The sequence below is a fragment of the Xenia sp. Carnegie-2017 genome, unplaced genomic scaffold (genome assembly GCF_021976095.1).
Source record: "Xenia sp. Carnegie-2017 unplaced genomic scaffold, XeniaSp_v1 HiC_scaffold_19, whole genome shotgun sequence".
Classification (NCBI taxonomy): Eukaryota; Metazoa; Cnidaria; class Anthozoa; order Malacalcyonacea; family Xeniidae; genus Xenia; species Xenia sp. Carnegie-2017.
The window spans coordinates 5,333,772-5,351,205 of record NW_025813481.1 but is presented as its reverse complement, the minus strand read 5'-3'; the positions used below and the strand labels follow the sequence as shown (position 1 = coordinate 5,351,205).

The 17,434-nt window shown below is 34.9% G+C and overlaps 3 protein-coding genes and 1 long non-coding RNA gene across 8 annotated transcripts; 1 reads left to right on the top strand and 3 right to left on the bottom strand.

The window, feature by feature from the left end:
- Positions 1 to 1,035: 1,035 nt before the first annotated feature.
- Positions 1,036 to 3,538, top strand: LOC124438346. Its single transcript, XM_046988412.1, has 3 exons — positions 1,036 to 1,270; positions 2,772 to 3,127; positions 3,248 to 3,538. Exons 1-3 carry the CDS (start codon positions 1,124 to 1,126, stop codon positions 3,417 to 3,419), a joined length of 675 nt encoding a protein of 224 aa, XP_046844368.1. The 5' UTR covers positions 1,036 to 1,123; the 3' UTR covers positions 3,420 to 3,538.
- Positions 3,539 to 3,555: 17 nt separating this feature from the next.
- Positions 3,556 to 3,915, bottom strand: LOC124438347. Its single transcript, XR_006946058.1, has 2 exons — positions 3,865 to 3,915; positions 3,556 to 3,794 (listed from the first exon to the last, which is right to left on the bottom strand). It is a non-coding gene; the product is annotated as an uncharacterized LOC124438347 (long non-coding RNA).
- An 840-nt stretch (positions 3,916 to 4,755) lies between these two features.
- LOC124438345 (mechanosensory protein 2-like) lies at positions 4,756 to 13,310 on the bottom strand. Of its 4 annotated transcripts, XM_046988409.1 has the most exons (10): positions 11,251 to 11,344; positions 10,965 to 10,993; positions 8,903 to 9,085; positions 7,492 to 7,616; positions 7,342 to 7,414; positions 7,011 to 7,093; positions 6,696 to 6,899; positions 6,511 to 6,566; positions 5,595 to 5,673; positions 4,756 to 5,125 (listed from the first exon to the last, which is right to left on the bottom strand). In XM_046988409.1, the coding sequence occupies exons 2-10, from the start codon at positions 10,978 to 10,980 to the stop codon at positions 4,934 to 4,936; spliced, it is 1,011 nt and encodes a 336-aa protein (XP_046844365.1). In that variant the 5' UTR covers positions 10,981 to 10,993; positions 11,251 to 11,344; the 3' UTR covers positions 4,756 to 4,933. The 4 variants fall into 4 exon arrangements, with proteins under 4 accessions (XP_046844365.1, XP_046844364.1, XP_046844366.1 ...); XM_046988408.1 differs by lacking the exons at positions 10,965 to 10,993; positions 11,251 to 11,344 and adding an exon at positions 13,077 to 13,310 and having other exon boundaries at positions 8,903 to 9,080; XM_046988410.1 differs by lacking the exon at positions 10,965 to 10,993 and having other exon boundaries at positions 8,903 to 9,080; positions 11,251 to 11,341.
- LOC124438344 (EGF domain-specific O-linked N-acetylglucosamine transferase-like) lies at positions 13,311 to 16,817 on the bottom strand. Of its 2 annotated transcripts, XM_046988404.1 has the most exons (17): positions 16,548 to 16,817; positions 16,362 to 16,459; positions 16,191 to 16,288; positions 15,957 to 16,053; positions 15,778 to 15,888; positions 15,587 to 15,693; positions 15,041 to 15,144; positions 14,879 to 14,974; positions 14,718 to 14,789; positions 14,560 to 14,649; positions 14,415 to 14,489; positions 14,269 to 14,327; positions 14,150 to 14,177; positions 13,987 to 14,078; positions 13,862 to 13,909; positions 13,742 to 13,796; positions 13,311 to 13,656 (listed from the first exon to the last, which is right to left on the bottom strand). In XM_046988404.1, the coding sequence occupies exons 1-17, from the start codon at positions 16,713 to 16,715 to the stop codon at positions 13,525 to 13,527; spliced, it is 1,530 nt and encodes a 509-aa protein (XP_046844360.1). In that variant the 5' UTR covers positions 16,716 to 16,817; the 3' UTR covers positions 13,311 to 13,524. The 2 variants fall into 2 exon arrangements, with proteins under 2 accessions (XP_046844360.1, XP_046844363.1); XM_046988407.1 differs by lacking the exons at positions 16,191 to 16,288; positions 16,362 to 16,459; positions 16,548 to 16,817 and having other exon boundaries at positions 15,979 to 16,046.
- Between the last annotated feature and the right edge of the window lie 617 nt (positions 16,818 to 17,434).

The following is a 17,434-nucleotide window of genomic DNA, read 5'->3' as shown; positions in this document are numbered from 1 at the left end:
AAATAAACCACATAGTTTCTCAAATATTCAACGACGACGGACAAATGAAAGGCCAAGGTCGTTTTGAAAAAATATTGTCAATTATATCGACTTTGCAATTGCTGTACAAGAAGACTACCAAATAATTCATTAGATATCTGAAGGGAAAAGTTATCGTACACTTCGGCTTAAGTATTTTCTTATAAGAATAGTAAATTACACTGAGAATACAATGCACGCTGTAGATGTTAAATTATAGAATCATTTTATAAAACGAGTCCGAGTTAATATGAGTATATGAACTTTGTGTTGCTAATGAAGATAGTTTAGATGGAATGATATGATTTTGCACAGCTTTGTAAAAATACTAGAAGATTGCGCTTTGATGTGAAGAATGAGTAGAAACAATAAATTTCGTGCAAACTGCAAAGCATAGATGTTGTTGTTATACGAATTTAAACATGAAATTCATTGTTTTTATGGTTTATGAAAACTTGAGCGTTTTTATTCATCATTCGAACGGAATGACCAAAGACACGCCCCATATAAACGAGCATTTAGATTCGGTTTATTTTGTCATGCGATTGGAAAAGAAGTCAACGAGGTTTGTTGGATAATAACGAGCATCAGGGCGAGCATAGTATCGTACAAATGTAAAAGTACTGAAGTTTACTATTCTTTTTTTAAAGAAAACATTAATTTATGGTGTCTCCAAGACCAAACAAGTTCCTGAAGACATCAGACATAAATTAAATCAGGGAGAAAATATTGTTTAAAGTTATATTCTAAATTGTACGAGCTACAAAAGGAACTTTGCTTATGGAAGACGATAAAAATTGAATGTAAAACGTGAAAAAAAATGTAACGAATGAATGGAATGGACTATTGACCTTGGTAAAGAATACTGAACAACAACAGCCTACATTGGTCGACTTCAAACTCTGCAATGCCATTTTAATATCAAGTATAAAGAACACTTGGTAGTCATAAGATCATAGACAGTCAAGCGGTAAAATATCTCAAATCTGGGTAATGGAGCATTCATGCAAGGCAAACATCTTGACTAAACAAACAATTACTAATTTGCGGCTGTACCATTGGTTGTTAGTACACGGATACTAACCAATCAGATAGCAGATGTTTCATGGTTAGTATTCAAATAAAGAATATTCATACAGGCGTAAAATATGCAACAATTTGTACATCACAACGAACAGACTCAAATGAAGAGTTGACAAAAGAAACTATTGTGAAAGATTCTGGACTCAGTACAAAAAAAAAACAAGTAAAGGTATAAAATTTTTGAACAATTTTTCAGGATAATAAAACAGTGATGAGAAGAGGTGGATGTGTTATACAATGAAGTTAAGGTCTGCAATGTCGGTCATTGTTCAGTACAAGCCCCCTGCTTCGAGAAAGCATTGCAAAAAAGCGTTTTTTAAGTTATATAATATTTATCGTGTAATGTTGGACAAAATAGCAAATACAATAGACATATTTATATCGTGTTGTGTGTTTGGCAATCTTTATGCCAAATAACAATACAGAACGTTCCCTTTAAATCAATGAAGGAGAGAGTACATTCTTTAAACTTGGAGGTCAATCGATATGCAAATCACGCAAAGCTTAATGATCATGTTTACTGTCACTCGTTAAGGTATATAATCACAAAACAATAACTCTTCATAAATGTGCTAGAATGTTGACATTCAACGTGAGTATGAAAAAACATGTTGAAGCAAAAGATGTAAGAAAGTTAAATTGTATATTGCACAATTTTTAAATAACTTGTGGTTTTAATGCTTCGGTAATTTCTCATTTTAAATCATTTGAATTTACAAAACAAGTACTGCTAGAGACGGGGGGGAGGAGATTTCATCGTCAATCGTCATCGTATTGAAATAACTAAAAATATCCCAGAATAAAATATTAACTGAAACGTCACGACCAGTGGAGGTTCGTTCATTATAAAACTTAGTAGTTAAGATAATAGTTATCACAGGTATGATTTCTTTTAGTAGTTACTTATCACGAATAATGTCAGACAGACTGACAACCTGCCATTACTACATGTAGAGACCAAACATTGTTCTAGACTCAAGCACCGTTAAAAAGCTCTCACTAGTAAAAACACACATCATTTTTGATGGAAACGAAACTTGAGAAAAAGCAGTAGCGAATATTTCTGGTAAATAACACATGACGGGTCTATAAAGAGTCGGTAAAGATGTGAGTCCAAAGGACCTGCCAGTTGATGTAATCACGAGGTAAAAAAAGGGTAAACAAATAACATGATAGAGATAAGAGACTTAGCGAAGTGATGTTGAATGAAAGGTGGGAGAATGCATCAAAAACAACACATGAAACCACATTTATATTTCATTTCTCGAAATATCTACTTGCGTTAAGAAGTTCTCATCATTTAGTTAATTACCACAATTTAACCACAAAAGTTGCATTTTTCTATTTCAATCTTAAGCGAAATGACTAGAAACATTTCAATATAAAATGGAGTTGGTTAATGCTTTTAAACAAAACCCTTGATCAAATGGATTGTTGAACGGAAAGAGCGTTTACAACACGAAAATTATTATTCATATAAAAATTGACCTTCGCTGAAATGAATAGTAAACGCCTTGAAGACGCCAGGGCCAATATTTTAAATTAGTTTCAATTCATATGAATAGAAGTAATAATACGTGACTAGCACTGGAACTCACTAATGTTAATTTGCCGACCCGACAGTGAGCGAAGATACAAACACGACATTTAATGCAATTTTCTCCTCTTAGAAATTGAAAATGAACCCTTCTAAAAGATCACTTCCAGTAGAGTGGCCACTGACCAGATGTACTGCAGACGATATAGAAAGGGTCGCATCAGCCTGCAAAGAGTCCATTCTCGTCAAATCAAAACGACGAAAAACAGAAGATTGTAGTCCCACGAAGAAATTGGAGATTTTACCATTAACGCACCAGGAAACCAGTTGCCATCAAATTTTCAAATCTTTGGATCAAGAAGAGACAAGCTGGTTGTTAAAGGATGTACACAACGCAAACAAAAATTTTATTTCTGTTGAAAGGATGGCCGAGAAATTAAAAGAGAAAGATGACGTTGGGACGACTAAAGAATCACTAAAATCTTTAAAGTAATGTGGCTTAATTTGTTGTGTGTTTAAACTACGTTCATTTTGTCTAAAACACCACGTCACATTATAAGGTGCTACTGAAGCATTGAAGCACTACAAACGTCATTTGATTTCCTTTAGATTTCTTTTGGAGGACTTAAAGAAAAGCATCAGTCAACCTGATGATGACATTGCAAACGATCTCGACAAGTTTGACGAAGTTTCGTCCAACTTTGGTGTAAAAAACATACTCAACAGCCTCACGTTATTTGACCTGTGTTTCTCTCAATTACAGGTAGAACTCGAGAATTAGAGAAGAGCTTTTGTATAATTAATATCCTGCACGTACGAAAATAATTGCATAGTAATATTTGTAGATCAGATTGTGATAGATTATTCGTGAAATCAGTAAATAAACTTGTATCAAAGCAATCAAAGTTTTAGCTTCATTGATTTAAAATCCCATCTTTAATATGATAAATAGCAGGTAATCTTTACAATATAACAAAGGCATGCAAACTCTCATGCTAACAATTATGTAGCTTCTTATGACTTTCTAAACTTGTTTTTATCTTTAATCATCTTCAGCTAAACGGTTTTAGACAACAGCATGACTTTCAAGAAACAGGCCGTCGCAAACGCAAGGTTTTACACTATCTCAGAGACCCCATGAAGAGAGGTGTAACACCTTCCTAAGGACGTTGTGAAGGGAGTGTATGACACCTTCCTAAGGACGCTGTGAAGGGAGGGTATAACACCTTCCTAAGGACGTTGTGAAGGGAGTGTATGACACCTTCCTAAGGACGCTGTGAAGGGAGGGTATAACACCTTCCTAAGGACGTTGTGAAGGGAGTGTATGACACCTTCCTAAGGACGCTGTGAAGGGAGGGTATAACACCTTCCTAAGGACGTTGTGAAGGGAGTGTATGACACCTTCCTAAGGACGTTGTGAAGGGAGTGTATGACACCTTCCTAAGGACGTTGTGAAGGGAGGGTATAACACCTTCCTAAGGACGTTGTGAAGGGAGGGTATAACACCTTCCTAAGGACGTTGTGAAGGGAGGGTATAACACCTTCCTAAGGACGTTGTGAAGGGAGGGTATAACACCTTCCTAAGGACGTTGTGAAGGGAGGGTATAACACCTTCCTAAGGACGTTGATTTGGGAGGGTATGATCCATTCCCAAGGACGTTGTGAAGGGAGGGTACGACACCTTCCTAAGGACGTTGATTTGAGAGTGTATGATCCATTCCTAAGGACGTTGTGAAGGGAGGGTATGACACCTTCCTAAGGACGTTGATTTGGGAGGGTACGACACCTTCCTAAGGACGTTGATTTGGGAGTGTATGAACCATTCCTAAGGACGTTGTGAAGGGAGTGTATGATCCATTCCTAAGGACGTTGTGAAGGGAGGGTATGATCCATTCCTAAGGACGTTGTGAAGGGAGTGTATGATCCATTCCTAAGGACGTTGTGAAGGGAGGGTATGACAAGCTTCCAAGGGACTTTAAAAAGTGAGAGTATAACACTTTCCTAAAAATATCGTTAATGGAGGGAAAAACATCTTCCAAGGGATAAATTTGTCAGCAAAATTTAAATTTGTCGGCGTTTATGCTTCTTAACGCCAAAACATTAATCAAATAAATCACTCCAAATAATCACATTCATTTCAAGAGATTTGAATTTCAACCACTCCTAAGTCAACTCCCTACCTTCACGACGGCGCTGTCAAGAAAATCGCGTAAAAGCACACAATATTTTGAGCTGCAATCTTCGACGAAAACCAAACTTGCCTTTTAAACAGTTCAAACGAAGATTTGTTATAATCTACTTATTTTTTACTAAACTACTAATCAGCTCTATCGGCAACGGAAATATAATTGTTGAATTTTTCTCAGCCGAAATCGCAGTGAGGGTCTGTAAATAACGTAGTTGTAGAGCCTGCGGTGATTCAGAGATCACTTCAGCGGCTTCTTTTAGAGCCCGTGATGCATTCATTTCACCTTCAGCGGCAATTACCTAAAAAATAAATGTAGAAGTGTTTGATAAAACAAGTTAAAAATTATTCACACAACAAAATTTGACGCAACAAAATTTCACTAAACGAAATTTGACTCAACGAGATAATTAAAGCATAGCAACGAACATTTGTAAACCTTACCTCAAAATCTTGTATAACATAAATAAGGGTAAAAACAGCTTTGGCTAAAATTTGCATTCTTTCCATGAATGTAAAAATGCAGTTTCATAAAACCTCTCCAGTAATATATTCAAAAACCTCGACAAATTCGAAAATCTCAATGTAGCCGAAAGCAGTTAAAACGCATCTCCCAATGAAAGTAAGCATTTAAGTCAAGAGTAAAACGTTATCAATGATTAAAGAGAATCATTTCAATACGCAGTTTCCGAACATCGACATGTGAAAAGACTACATGACGGACGTAATAAATGTTGACTTTAAGTTAAAAAAAAGTATATGAATAAATACCTTTGCTCTTGCTTCTCTCGCTGCCTCAGCTTCGGCTGCCATTGCTCTCTGGAGTTGCTGTGGTAGACGAGCATCTTTACTGTAAAAGAAAAAGAAAAATTATAAAACCTGGAAACGACATTAATTATTTCTAAGATCATCAAAAGATCAAAGTTGACACTATTACATTTGTTTATTATGCATTTCAACTTGACGGAAATATTATCTACGTATATCTAAATCATATTTCTTATTTAAACCACTCATGAAGACGGGGGGAGGGAACAAACGCAGTACTACTAAATTATCTACGTATCTAAATCATATTTCTTATTTAAACCACTCAAGAAGACGGGGGGAGGGAACAAACGCAGTACTACTAAATTATCTACGTATCTGAATCATATTTCTTATTTAAACCACTCAAGAAGACGGGGGGAGGGAACAAACGCAGTACTACTAAATTATCTACGTATCTAAATCATATTTCTTATTTAAACCACTCAAGAAGACGGGGGGAGGGAACAAACGCAGTACTACTAATGACACATTGTACATGTCTGAAAAAGAGAAGGAAATAATAAAGCTAAGGTTACATAAAATATCTATTATACAATGTTTTAAAGACAGAGGCTTAAAATCTAAAAGCAATTATATGAATGGAAAACAAAAAAAGTTAACGTAGTCTGATGGTTTTGAAATAAAACTGAAATATTACACTTTTAATTGTCTCGTTTAATAACGTGAATCTAAGTTGGCCAGTTGTCCTTTTTTGGATTATGTTTTATTTTATATCTTATGAAATTGTTGTCTGGTCTAGGATTAATGTAGTTCGACACAAATCTTTCTCATTCTAATCATTTCAAACCTAACAATTCTGCAAACTAAAAATAGAAGAAATTTATTTTAAATTATTATAAATATTTTCATTTCTTACACTTCCACACGTTCAACTTTGACACCCCAACCATCTGTTGCTTCATCAAGTGTTGTCTAGTGAAATAATCACATTCAAATTATAAATGAAAAATTTTATGAATTGTATTCTTTCTGTAGCATATAAAATGTTTTGTTCAGAACACTACATACATACAACCAGCTGATCTTAAAAACATCACACACCTGAATGCTGTGACTGATGGTTTCTCGTTCTGAGAGAATCTCACTTAAGCTTCTTGTACCAAGGACATTACGAAGTGTTGTTTGAGCCAATAGACGAGTAGATCTACTAGCATTCTCCACATTTATAATGGCCATTGTGGCATTATAAATTTTGTAGTAAACAACTGCATCCACAGAAACTGTTACACTATCTTTTGATAAAATCTACAAGAAAATGATGAATCATGTAAAATATTGACACAACTTTTATAATCTGAACATAAAGAAATATACATGATTGACTACCTAATGTTGTGGGCATATTTCCATACTTACTTCCTGTGGGGGTACATCAAAAGACACAACACGAAGATCAACATTTTGATAAGAATCAATGCAAGGCAAGATGAAAAATAGCCCTAGCAAAAACAAACATGTATTATCCACAAATGTTGGATTTTCAGGGATATTGATGATGTATTAAGAAGGACCTATAAATAGGAAACTACACTACAGTGAGAGCCCAAACATGACATTAGATATTAACTATTAAAGACGGATCAGGTTGTTGTCAATGGATCAAGGTAAAAGAAGGCGTTTACAATTGATAAGAGGTGTTATAATGGACGTTTTTGAAAAGAATTATAAAAAAAATGAAATACATTACCTGGACCTTTAGCCCCACCAGGAAGAAGTTGTCCAAGACGAAAAATAACGACACGTTCATATTCTTGAACTATCTATTTAAAATACAACATCATCCATTATTCATCACCATCATATTCATATAAATGCAAAACCACGCAACAAAACTTACTCGAATGCAAAAGAAAAGAGAAAATGGAAAGGTGATGATGACAAGAATGTACGACAGAATTGTTAAGATCAAGTCACACAATTCAAGACCTTTATTTGTTTTCTCAACATCAGTTAAAGGATTTTCTGTTAAACACATAAAATAATTATTAAAAGTACAACAACCAATTATTAAGTTGTATTTCTGAATAAAAATCATTGGACAGATATAATTTTTTAAGAATAGCAAAGAGTACAGCCAAAATAAACGACATGCAATGCCATTATAAATCACCGCAATAAAAACATGACCTGTATTAAGTATACACATCTGGGACGTGTTGCACAAAGCCTGGAGGATAGCGTTATCCATTGGATAGCAATATTTTTCAAGCTTTTATAAAACCTTTTAACATGCAAAAAATATAAGATTTGAACTGAGCAATCACTGAAATAAAATATTGTTTCAAAGATTACGAAATTTCTTTGTCGTAAGAAAAATATAAACACCTTTTTTAAATATTTGAAAACTTTCGCTATCCAAGCTCCGTGCAACTGGTCCCTGAGATAAAAGGACAAACAGTCAGGACATAAAATCAGGCATTTATATAATTATGTTGACTTAACAGCAAAACAGCAAAATTTATTTCCAATGTTGACTTCTGGCAAAGCAATCAATCGCACCTTTGGCATGCGTTCAAGGATACGAATAAATTTATAGCAGTATTGTTATTTGACTTTCAAGTATTCACAGAGAAAATGAACATCTTACCTTCCGGGGCAACAGACTTATGCAAAACCCGACTGGCCATGTTTTAAAATAAAGAATATGCTGAAAGTGCAAAAATGACTAACTGATCTCAAAGACAGCTGACAAATGGAGTGTGATATATAATTTGTATAAATACATAAATTTGAAAGTTATCTTCTTTACAAAAATTCCAGATGGCCCTCGATAATATTTGAGCCATGAAAGTGCGCATATCTGGCAAGCGTGTATTCTGAAAATACTCAAAATTTTCACAGATGTTTATGTATGGTCGAAGGTAGCGTCCTTTTTCAAATTCCCCAAACGCAAAATTCACTTTAATTTACATTATCATTGCAATAATTTCAATCAATCATTATTATAAAAAATTCCCGAAAGCATTTTATTAAAGAAATGATTAACGAGAACTTTAGCACAAGATGTAAGCAACATAAACACAAACATCTACACTCGTTGTTTCAAATAGTTGAAAATATGAAACAGTAAAATACTGAAGATGAATGGTCAACGAACTGAACCAAATGAAGAATGGCAAAGATGAAATTTCCCATTAAATGCAAAACAGCATTTTTTTAATGAAGTTTAAGTTGTAAATTTAGTTAAATGACTGTTATTTAGTTTGACACTGAAATACACTTTAAAATTTTACTAACAGTAAATTCACCTGAAATTTCATTAATAGGAAGACCTTCGTCAATAGACCTGTCCGGAATTTCGATTGCTTCCATATCTTCTTCCGTTGACATGATTGAACGTCTCCTCTTTGTCCTTCTGTTCACAGGATGACTGACAGATAACTTTAACAGCACTGCTGATATATAATGATATTCAACGTTCTCCAGCTGAACTAAAGTGAAATTGTCATGAATTAATTATGGCTGGCTGTTAGAGAGCCTAAAATTTTTTAAATTTGATACACATGTCACGATTTTAAAGTCCAACGTGTAATATTATACCCAAATCAAGGATTATTTTGAACAAAACAAAATACAATGTACTTTAACTTATTTAAAACTGCTGCAAACTATTTTGATGCCATCACAACCATATGTAAAATGCAAATAAACTTTATACGCAATATTGATAAGATGTTAAGACAAGATATTATATATACAAAAAGGTGTTAAATTACTACTAATGGAAGCGGTGTCGAATGGATACATGATAAGGAAGTTAGGAAGTAAAATAAAGAGAAATTAAGAGGTTAAGTGGAATGGAGTTTCCTTGCACATTAAGTGAAGGCTTGTGTTTATTGATTAGAAGGCTTTCATGAATGGATAGTTCATAAGTATCGTTGGAAGAGGAGATTATTTTAAAGTCGTCTAAGTTGGGGTGTGTCCAGTTGCGTTAATGTGAGCAAGAATGCTTGATGATGCAGGGTGGGAAACTTGGTTGCCTGTAAGGGGGGATATTCCCAAGTGCTCCGAAAATCTGGTGTGTAGATGACGTGTGGTTTGACCCACGTACGAGGCGTTGCAGCTTCGACACTTGAATAAATAGACTACACCAGATCTCAGAGGTTTGGGAATTTTGTCCTTAAAGGGGAAGAAAGAAGAGATACGTTGAGAAGGGCGGAAAACAAATTTAATGGATATATGTGGGAAGGCTGCAGCACAAAGGCTATTGATTTGTGTGCGAATTTGAAGGGAGTGTCTGCCGGTGAAAGGAAGACAGAAATAGATGGGCATTTTATGAGCAGTCAAGACAGGTGGTTTAGGGGCAAAGGTGTTGTTAAGGAAGCGACGTGTGATTTGGTCAATTATGCGTGAAGGAAAACCGTTTTTGGTGAGTGACTTTCTGGTAAATTCGAGTTGTGTATGAAAATTTTCGTAAGTAGAGCAAAGATTGAAGATGCGGTGAAGTAAGCAGGAGACTAATGAAAGTTTGTAAGTAAGTGGGATGAAGCTGTGGAAGTTATTGAAAAGGCCAGTGAAAGTAGGTTTGCGGGAGACGGAAGTGGTGAATTTTCCATTAGTACGAGAGATATCAATGTCAAGAAATGAGAGGTTTCTGTTTTGTTCGACTTCAGCTGTGAATGTGATGTTAGGGTGTTGTCGGTTCAGATAGTCAAGAAAGAGAGGGACGTGATCGGAGGAATGAAAAAGTAAAAAACAGTCGTCAACGTAGCGTCGGTAAAGTAGTGGTTTGAATGAAGAAGGACATTTATTGAGCCAGGATTTTTCGTGAAAGGACACAAATCAATAGCCTTTGTGCTGCAGCCTTCCCACATATATCAATTAAATTTGTTTTCCGCCCTTCTCAACGTATCTCTTCTTTCTTCCCCTTTAAGGACAAAATTCCCAAACCTCTGAGATCTGGTGTAGTCTACTTATTCAAGTGTCGAAGCTGCAACGCCTCGTATGTGGGTCAAACCACACGTCATCTACACACCAGATTTTCGGAGCGCGGGAATATCCCCTTACAGGCAACCAAGTTTCCCCTGCATCATCAAGCATTCTTGCTCACATTAACGCAACTGGACACACCCCCAACTTAGACGACTTTAAAATAATCTCCTCTTCCAACGATATTTATGAACTCTCCATTCATGAAAGCCTTCTAATCAATAAATACAAACCTCCACTTAATGTGCAAGGAAACTCCATTCCATTCCTCTTTTAATTTCTTATTATTTTACTTCCTAACTTCCTTACAATATTGATAAGTTTATAGTTTTGTACGTTTCTAAATATTCTTTAGCAGCAGTAAACATACTTATTACTCACAGGAAAAACATGTCATCTCTCTATTTCGCCTTTCATTTATACAAAAAACCAAAAAAAAATCATAAATAAACGTTATTAACACGCACACTGTCAACAGTGGCAGATCTAGTGTATGTCAAAACAAATTTCAGCTCCTCCATTTTAAATTCAAATTACTTTCAGAAAAGCAGTATTGGGATGGCCATATGATAGTCATTATTCCAAGAGACAGTATAGAAGTTATATAGGATTGTCAGTTTGTAGCAACAACGAAATAAGCAGAGTTGTACGAAAAGAAAACACTTACAAGTCACACCAGCATCCTCCTCAAAAGCACGGAGTGAATTCATATCATCTTCAGCAATGATCACACATGTAAAAGATAATTTACCATACATTACAAAAGCATTCAACGTAACGCAAACTTTTCTCTTAATAATACAGCCGAAGCTGCCATTGTTTATCAATGAGATAGAAAATAAGTGTTTACAAGCTTATACTTAATCTTTTCATATTTACGTAGAACCACAATTGAGATTATAAACTGAATGTATAAAACAAACGTTTTTATTGCCGAAACATGTTTGCAGTAAAGAAGTTTATTTTGTACATTCAGTTTATACTTAATCATGATGAAACAATACACCACAGCCTTTGTCGCTTTTTCTATTGCTTTATTATGTTTATAATCAGAAAAAGACTGAGCAGAAGGAATGATGTTGGCCAGAGAAGAGAATGATGATAGCTGAGAAAAGAATGATGGTGCCCAGAGAAAAGCATGATGGTGCCCAGAGAAAAGAATGATGGTGCCCAGAGAAAAGCATATTGTTGCCTAGAGAAAAGCATGGTGATGCCCAGAGAAAAGCATGGTGTTGCCCAGAGAAGAGCATGGTGGTGCACAGAGAAAAGCATGGTGTTGCCCAGAGAAGAGCATGGTGGTGCCCAGAAAAAACACGGTAGTACCCAGAGAAAAGAATGATGGTGCCCAGAGAAAAGCATATTGTTGCCCAGAGAAAAGCATGGTGGTGCAGAGAAAGAATGATGGTGCCAGAAAAGATGATGGTGCTGAGAAAAGCATGATGGTTAGCAGAGAAAAGAATGATGGTGCCCAGAGAAAAGAATGATGGTGCCCAGAGAAATATTGCAGAGAAAAGCATTGTTGCAGAAAAGCATGGTGGTGCTATAGAGAAAAAGCATGTGTTGCAGAGAAAAGCATGTTGGTGCCAGAGAAGCATGTTGTTGGAGAAAAACATGGTGGTGCACAGAGCATATTGTTGCTGGAGAAACATGGTGGTGAGAGAAAAGCATATTGTTGCTTAGAGAAAACATAGTTAGAGAGAAAACATATGTTGTTAGAGAAAAGCATGGTGGTGCACAGAGAAAAGCATATTGTTGCCCAGAGAAAGCATGGTTAGAGAAAACATGTGTTGCTTAGAGAAAAAGCATGGTGGTGCTGGAGAAAACATATTGTTGCCCAGAAAAGCATGGTGAGTGACAGAGAAAAGCATGTGTTGCTGAAAGCATGATGGTGCCCAGAGAAAAGCATATTGTTGCCCAGAGAAAAGCATGATGGTGGTAGCAGGAGAAAGAAAGCGTGTGCTTGAGAAAAGCCTGGTGGTTACAGAGAAACATGGTGCCAGAGAATGATGGTGGTGCCAGAGAAAAGCATGGTGGTTAGAGAAAAGCAGTGGTGGAAAATGTGAAGAAAAATATGGTTGCGAGAAAAGCAAATGGTGCTGCAGAAAAGAATGATTGCAGAAAAGCATGGTGCCAGAGAAAAGCATGGTGCCCAGAAGCATGGTGTTGCCCAGAGAAAAGCATGGTGGTGCACAGAGAAAGCATGGTGTTGCAGAGAAAGCATGGTGGTGCCCAGAAAACAGGTAGTGCAGAGAAAAGAATGGTGGTGCCCAGAGAAAAGCATATTGTTGCCCAGAGAAAAGCATGGTGGTGCACAGAGAAAAGAATGATGGTGCCCAGAGAAAAGAATGATGGTGCCCAGAGAAGAGCATGGTGTTGCCAAAAGAAAATTCTGGAAAAAATTGTAAATTTCTCGTGAAAACTCTACTGAATTCATCCATTTCGTGATGTAGAAAACATTTCGTTTAAAAAAATATAACGTTCATTGTCACTTGCCTTTCTTTCATTAACATTCATGTTTAACTTCATCATTCTTCTTCTACACAAACAAACAACTTGAAAAAACATTTCACAGTCACAATTTCAACAGGATTGAACAATATGTGGGATAATTTCGTCCTACATTATTGTTCGTGTAACGACTTAAGACTAAAAAACTGATGACAATATAAATATCCGCTGAGATAACAGTAGCACAATGTAGGAAAAATATCCACGAAGATAAGCAAATTATTCAATAAAATTATCATAATAGCAATAGATCACTTAAATGCATAAAAATAGTGAAAGTACGCGCGTGCATCTCAATTCTACTTTAAATTAAATTTTGACTCTAAACAATTGTCTTAATGGTAAAATACTATAAGGGCAGTGTACCAGCCACAAATTTGCACCATCACTATAAAGAGAAAAAATTCTACACAATACTTCATGTTTTCACAAATCAAATGTCTTCATGATGACGTAAGTTAAGTCGTACTTTCTCCACCATTAATGTAACAATCCTCATGAACTCTTCGACATTAAATGCAAAATTTCTAAACTTCAAATTATCGCCATATTTTTCGTGCTTATTCTGTTTAAAAAGTAGAAAAATAAACATTGAAAATGAGAAGACGGATGACGAAGATAAATGTTTCAGCAACTTTATACCCACGTACCTCCGTTTTTTCCACGAGCTTATCTTCGTTTTCCCAAGTGTAATAGTTTAGGCCCCTTAGGAAATACATAGTAGTGATTGGTTATCTGTCAATACTTTGAACGAGAAAAGAAAAATTTACCTTAATCTTGCAAGATCTTTATAACAATTTGGATCGCCACAGTTATATCTTTGTAATAGAAAGTAGAAATTATCTTAAATAAAAAATCAATAAAACAAGTTCACAAGGCAGAGATTTACACTTACATCTCAAAGACAGCTGCCCAATCTGGCATGAACAACAAGTGAGTAAGACCTGCTCCGTGCAGGCCAATAAATATGTCCAAATTATGACTGTTCTAGGAGATGGTTAGATGAAGCTCAGATTTTTTCAAACATGTTTTCATAAAAATTCAATGGTAAATTTCACCTTTATTTGATCAATAAAAGGCATCTTCCTGCAAACGAATAAACGAACATACTTTAAATAAATGAACGATCGATGTATGGCAATATAGCTAACTCAAGTTTCAAAGGTCGCAAAATTACCAATTGTAATTGAGAACTTCAAAGCGAGTGCCCACAAGACCTCCAAGAGCTTTCTCAATCTATTTAATAAACATGAAGATTTCGTCATTACACACGTAAAGGTATGTGTTCTGTGCAACGTGTGTTTCCATGTAATATTCCATTACTTCGTTTTGATTTAAAATTTTTCGATATGCAGTTCCTCTTGATAATAAGCCAATACGAATTGGTTGATCAAGATTCTACAAGACAAATTGAAAGTTTTAAGTAAGTCATTTTATGAGAAATTACACAAAAATCTAGTGTAAGAACCGTGACGTTTCTCTCTTGCGTTATCTGAAGTCGTTCCATTAAAAAGCGATTGAAAGCTTTAAAAACACCGGTCTTGAAGCAGCCAGGTACCTAAAGGCACATAACAGACGCTAAACAACACACAAAAATGATATAACAATAAATATAGCAACACTCACCAGAGGCGTGTTATAAAACAGTCCAAATACCATTCTTGGCAGTAAAGCAAATATTGCATCTTTAAAACACACCTATATTGCCATTAAATTGCCAAAAACACAGCATTCAAAGCATGAAACTACAAACCTTTTCATAATCGTCACTTTAGCTATATACAGACCTTTTTATTTCGAAATGCATCGCCCAAATAGAGAACTTCATTGTCAGTAAATGCTTTCCAAGTTACTCCAAAATTTCCCAAGCTACGTCTTTTGTTCTATTGAATAAAGAAACTACATTAATGACACAGGAGTGCATAAAGAAGGTGAAATGTGCTTCTTACTTCTTCCCATAGTACAATGTTAATATCTTTGCTAAAAGATCCATTGACATGTAAAGTCAGATAAAGGTTGAAAAAATCACAAAAATGATGATACATGTTCACAACTAAATTAAAACAACAAAAATATTACATGAAGTATCAGTGGAAACAGTAAGTGTCAACAAACACGGTGTGTATACATATATATATATATCAAGAGGTTTGGTCAAGGTTTTGTTAATGCAGGGAGAAAATATAAGCTTGGGTGTAGCCTCAAATTCTGAATGTTGCTTAGTGATAACAACGTATATTGTGATAGGTTAACGTACATATAGAGAAAATGGTTGTTTTCTGAAAGAAGACAAATAAATGGCATTAAGTGTACCCATAAGACAGTTCAATAAATTCCAACTAAGTTTATCTTAGATAACCTTAAACATAGAGAATTAAACTCATTTGGGTGCTGCTTGGAATATGAAAACTAGGCTAGATCTTGGTTTTGGCTCAGAGAAAAAATTATGCTTGGTTTCGGCTCAGAGAATATGAAAGAAAAAATTGTTGACATACCTGCATCAAGTTTCATAAAATATGTTGGCTTTTCAACAATCACATCACAATGGTTATCATTTGTAGGTTGGAAAGGTAATGACGAATAATTCTCAATGTCACTGATCCTAAAGATATATATAATTTACCATATATTGTGACAACACATTACACCAACACAATAATGACAATAACATTTCATGATAACCAACCAAGATGAAAGAGTCATCCGATGAGCATCCTTATTTTCTGTCGGTGAGGGTAAATAATTGTATTGACAATGACCGCCAATTTCTCCTTTCTTTAATTTATTATCTCTTAGCCTAAAATAACAAAAATACAACTACATGAATCATTAAATATTACAGTATAAACAAGTATTTGATATTACCATCCATGACTATTTTGCATACTTCGTAAATCCAAAAACAAATGTTTTGCATGACAGTACGTAATGTCTTTTGAGCAAACAAATGAGGAGTCATTCTGCAAAGAATAACATTATTAAATTAGCAATTGTTACATCTTCCAAATCTTAAATTACATAGGTTATCTTCATTTTTTAATAAAGAAAAATTCTTTTCTTCGTATCCTGAAATATTCATTACATAAACAAATGAAATACCTCTTTTTGCCAAACAAATTGGTACAAGACTATCTTGAACATTTTTCACAAAACCAAAATCAGCTTGTCTCCACCATGCATTTCTCTTGTCTTCCATACTAACAAAAATATTGACAATGAAACACATAAAAATGTCACCTTAGTAAATAGCCATAAATTAGAAATAATTACGTTTCAAATCTTCGATAGCCTTGCTCATCATTACAATTTGGTTTTAAATACCATTGTTGTGGCTTTGTACAACCATTCTCATACCCCCAGCAATGGCGCTATAGAAAAGAAACAAAAAGTACATACAAATAAAATGACTGTTTTTCTTTTTTATGTTCCATATCACAAAGAAATAAATGAACAAACCTTGGTATTGCAAGAACTTTCATCGGAATTATCGCAAACTTCTGCACCAAAATGTTTACCAAACATCGATACACCAGAATGAGAGTGCACATTTCTGCACAACAGAGATAACCAGAGACCAACATGCAGTGACAAAATATGGTTTGAAAGAATAATCAATTTAAACATTTAAAAAATCGTTGCGCTAGTAAAAAGAGAATCATAGACAAAATATTTATTTAAACAAACTGGACGACACTGTATAACAAGTATTAAAATATATACAGTTTGTCGTAAACCTAGACCAGGACCCAGGACCTGGGCCACTCGGCCATCGCCACCCCACCAGGATTTCTGCTCGCAGTGGCAACAACTCTTGTACAATACACAAACACAAATAGAAGTACACAAACACAAATAGAAGTACACAAACACAAATAGAAGTACACAAACACAAATAGAAGTACACAAACACAAATAGAAGTACACAAACACAAATAGAAGTACACAAACACAAATAGAAGTACACAAACACAAATAGAAGTACACAAACACAAATAGAAGTACACAAACACAAATAGAAGTACACGAACACAAATAGAAGTACACGAACACAAATAGAAGTACACAAACACAAATAGAAGTACACGAACACAAATAGAAGTACACAAACACAAATAGAAGTACACAAACACAAATAGAAGTACACAAACACAAATAGAAGTACACAAACACAAATAGAAGTACACAAACACAAATAGAAGTACACAAACACAAATAGAAGTACACAAACACAAATAGAAGTACACAAACATTAGTAAACCAACACGTCGTCTACATTTCCTTTACACCATATTACATAAAAGTAATCTATTTCACATATTTCTCAACTTCTTTTAATTGTTATG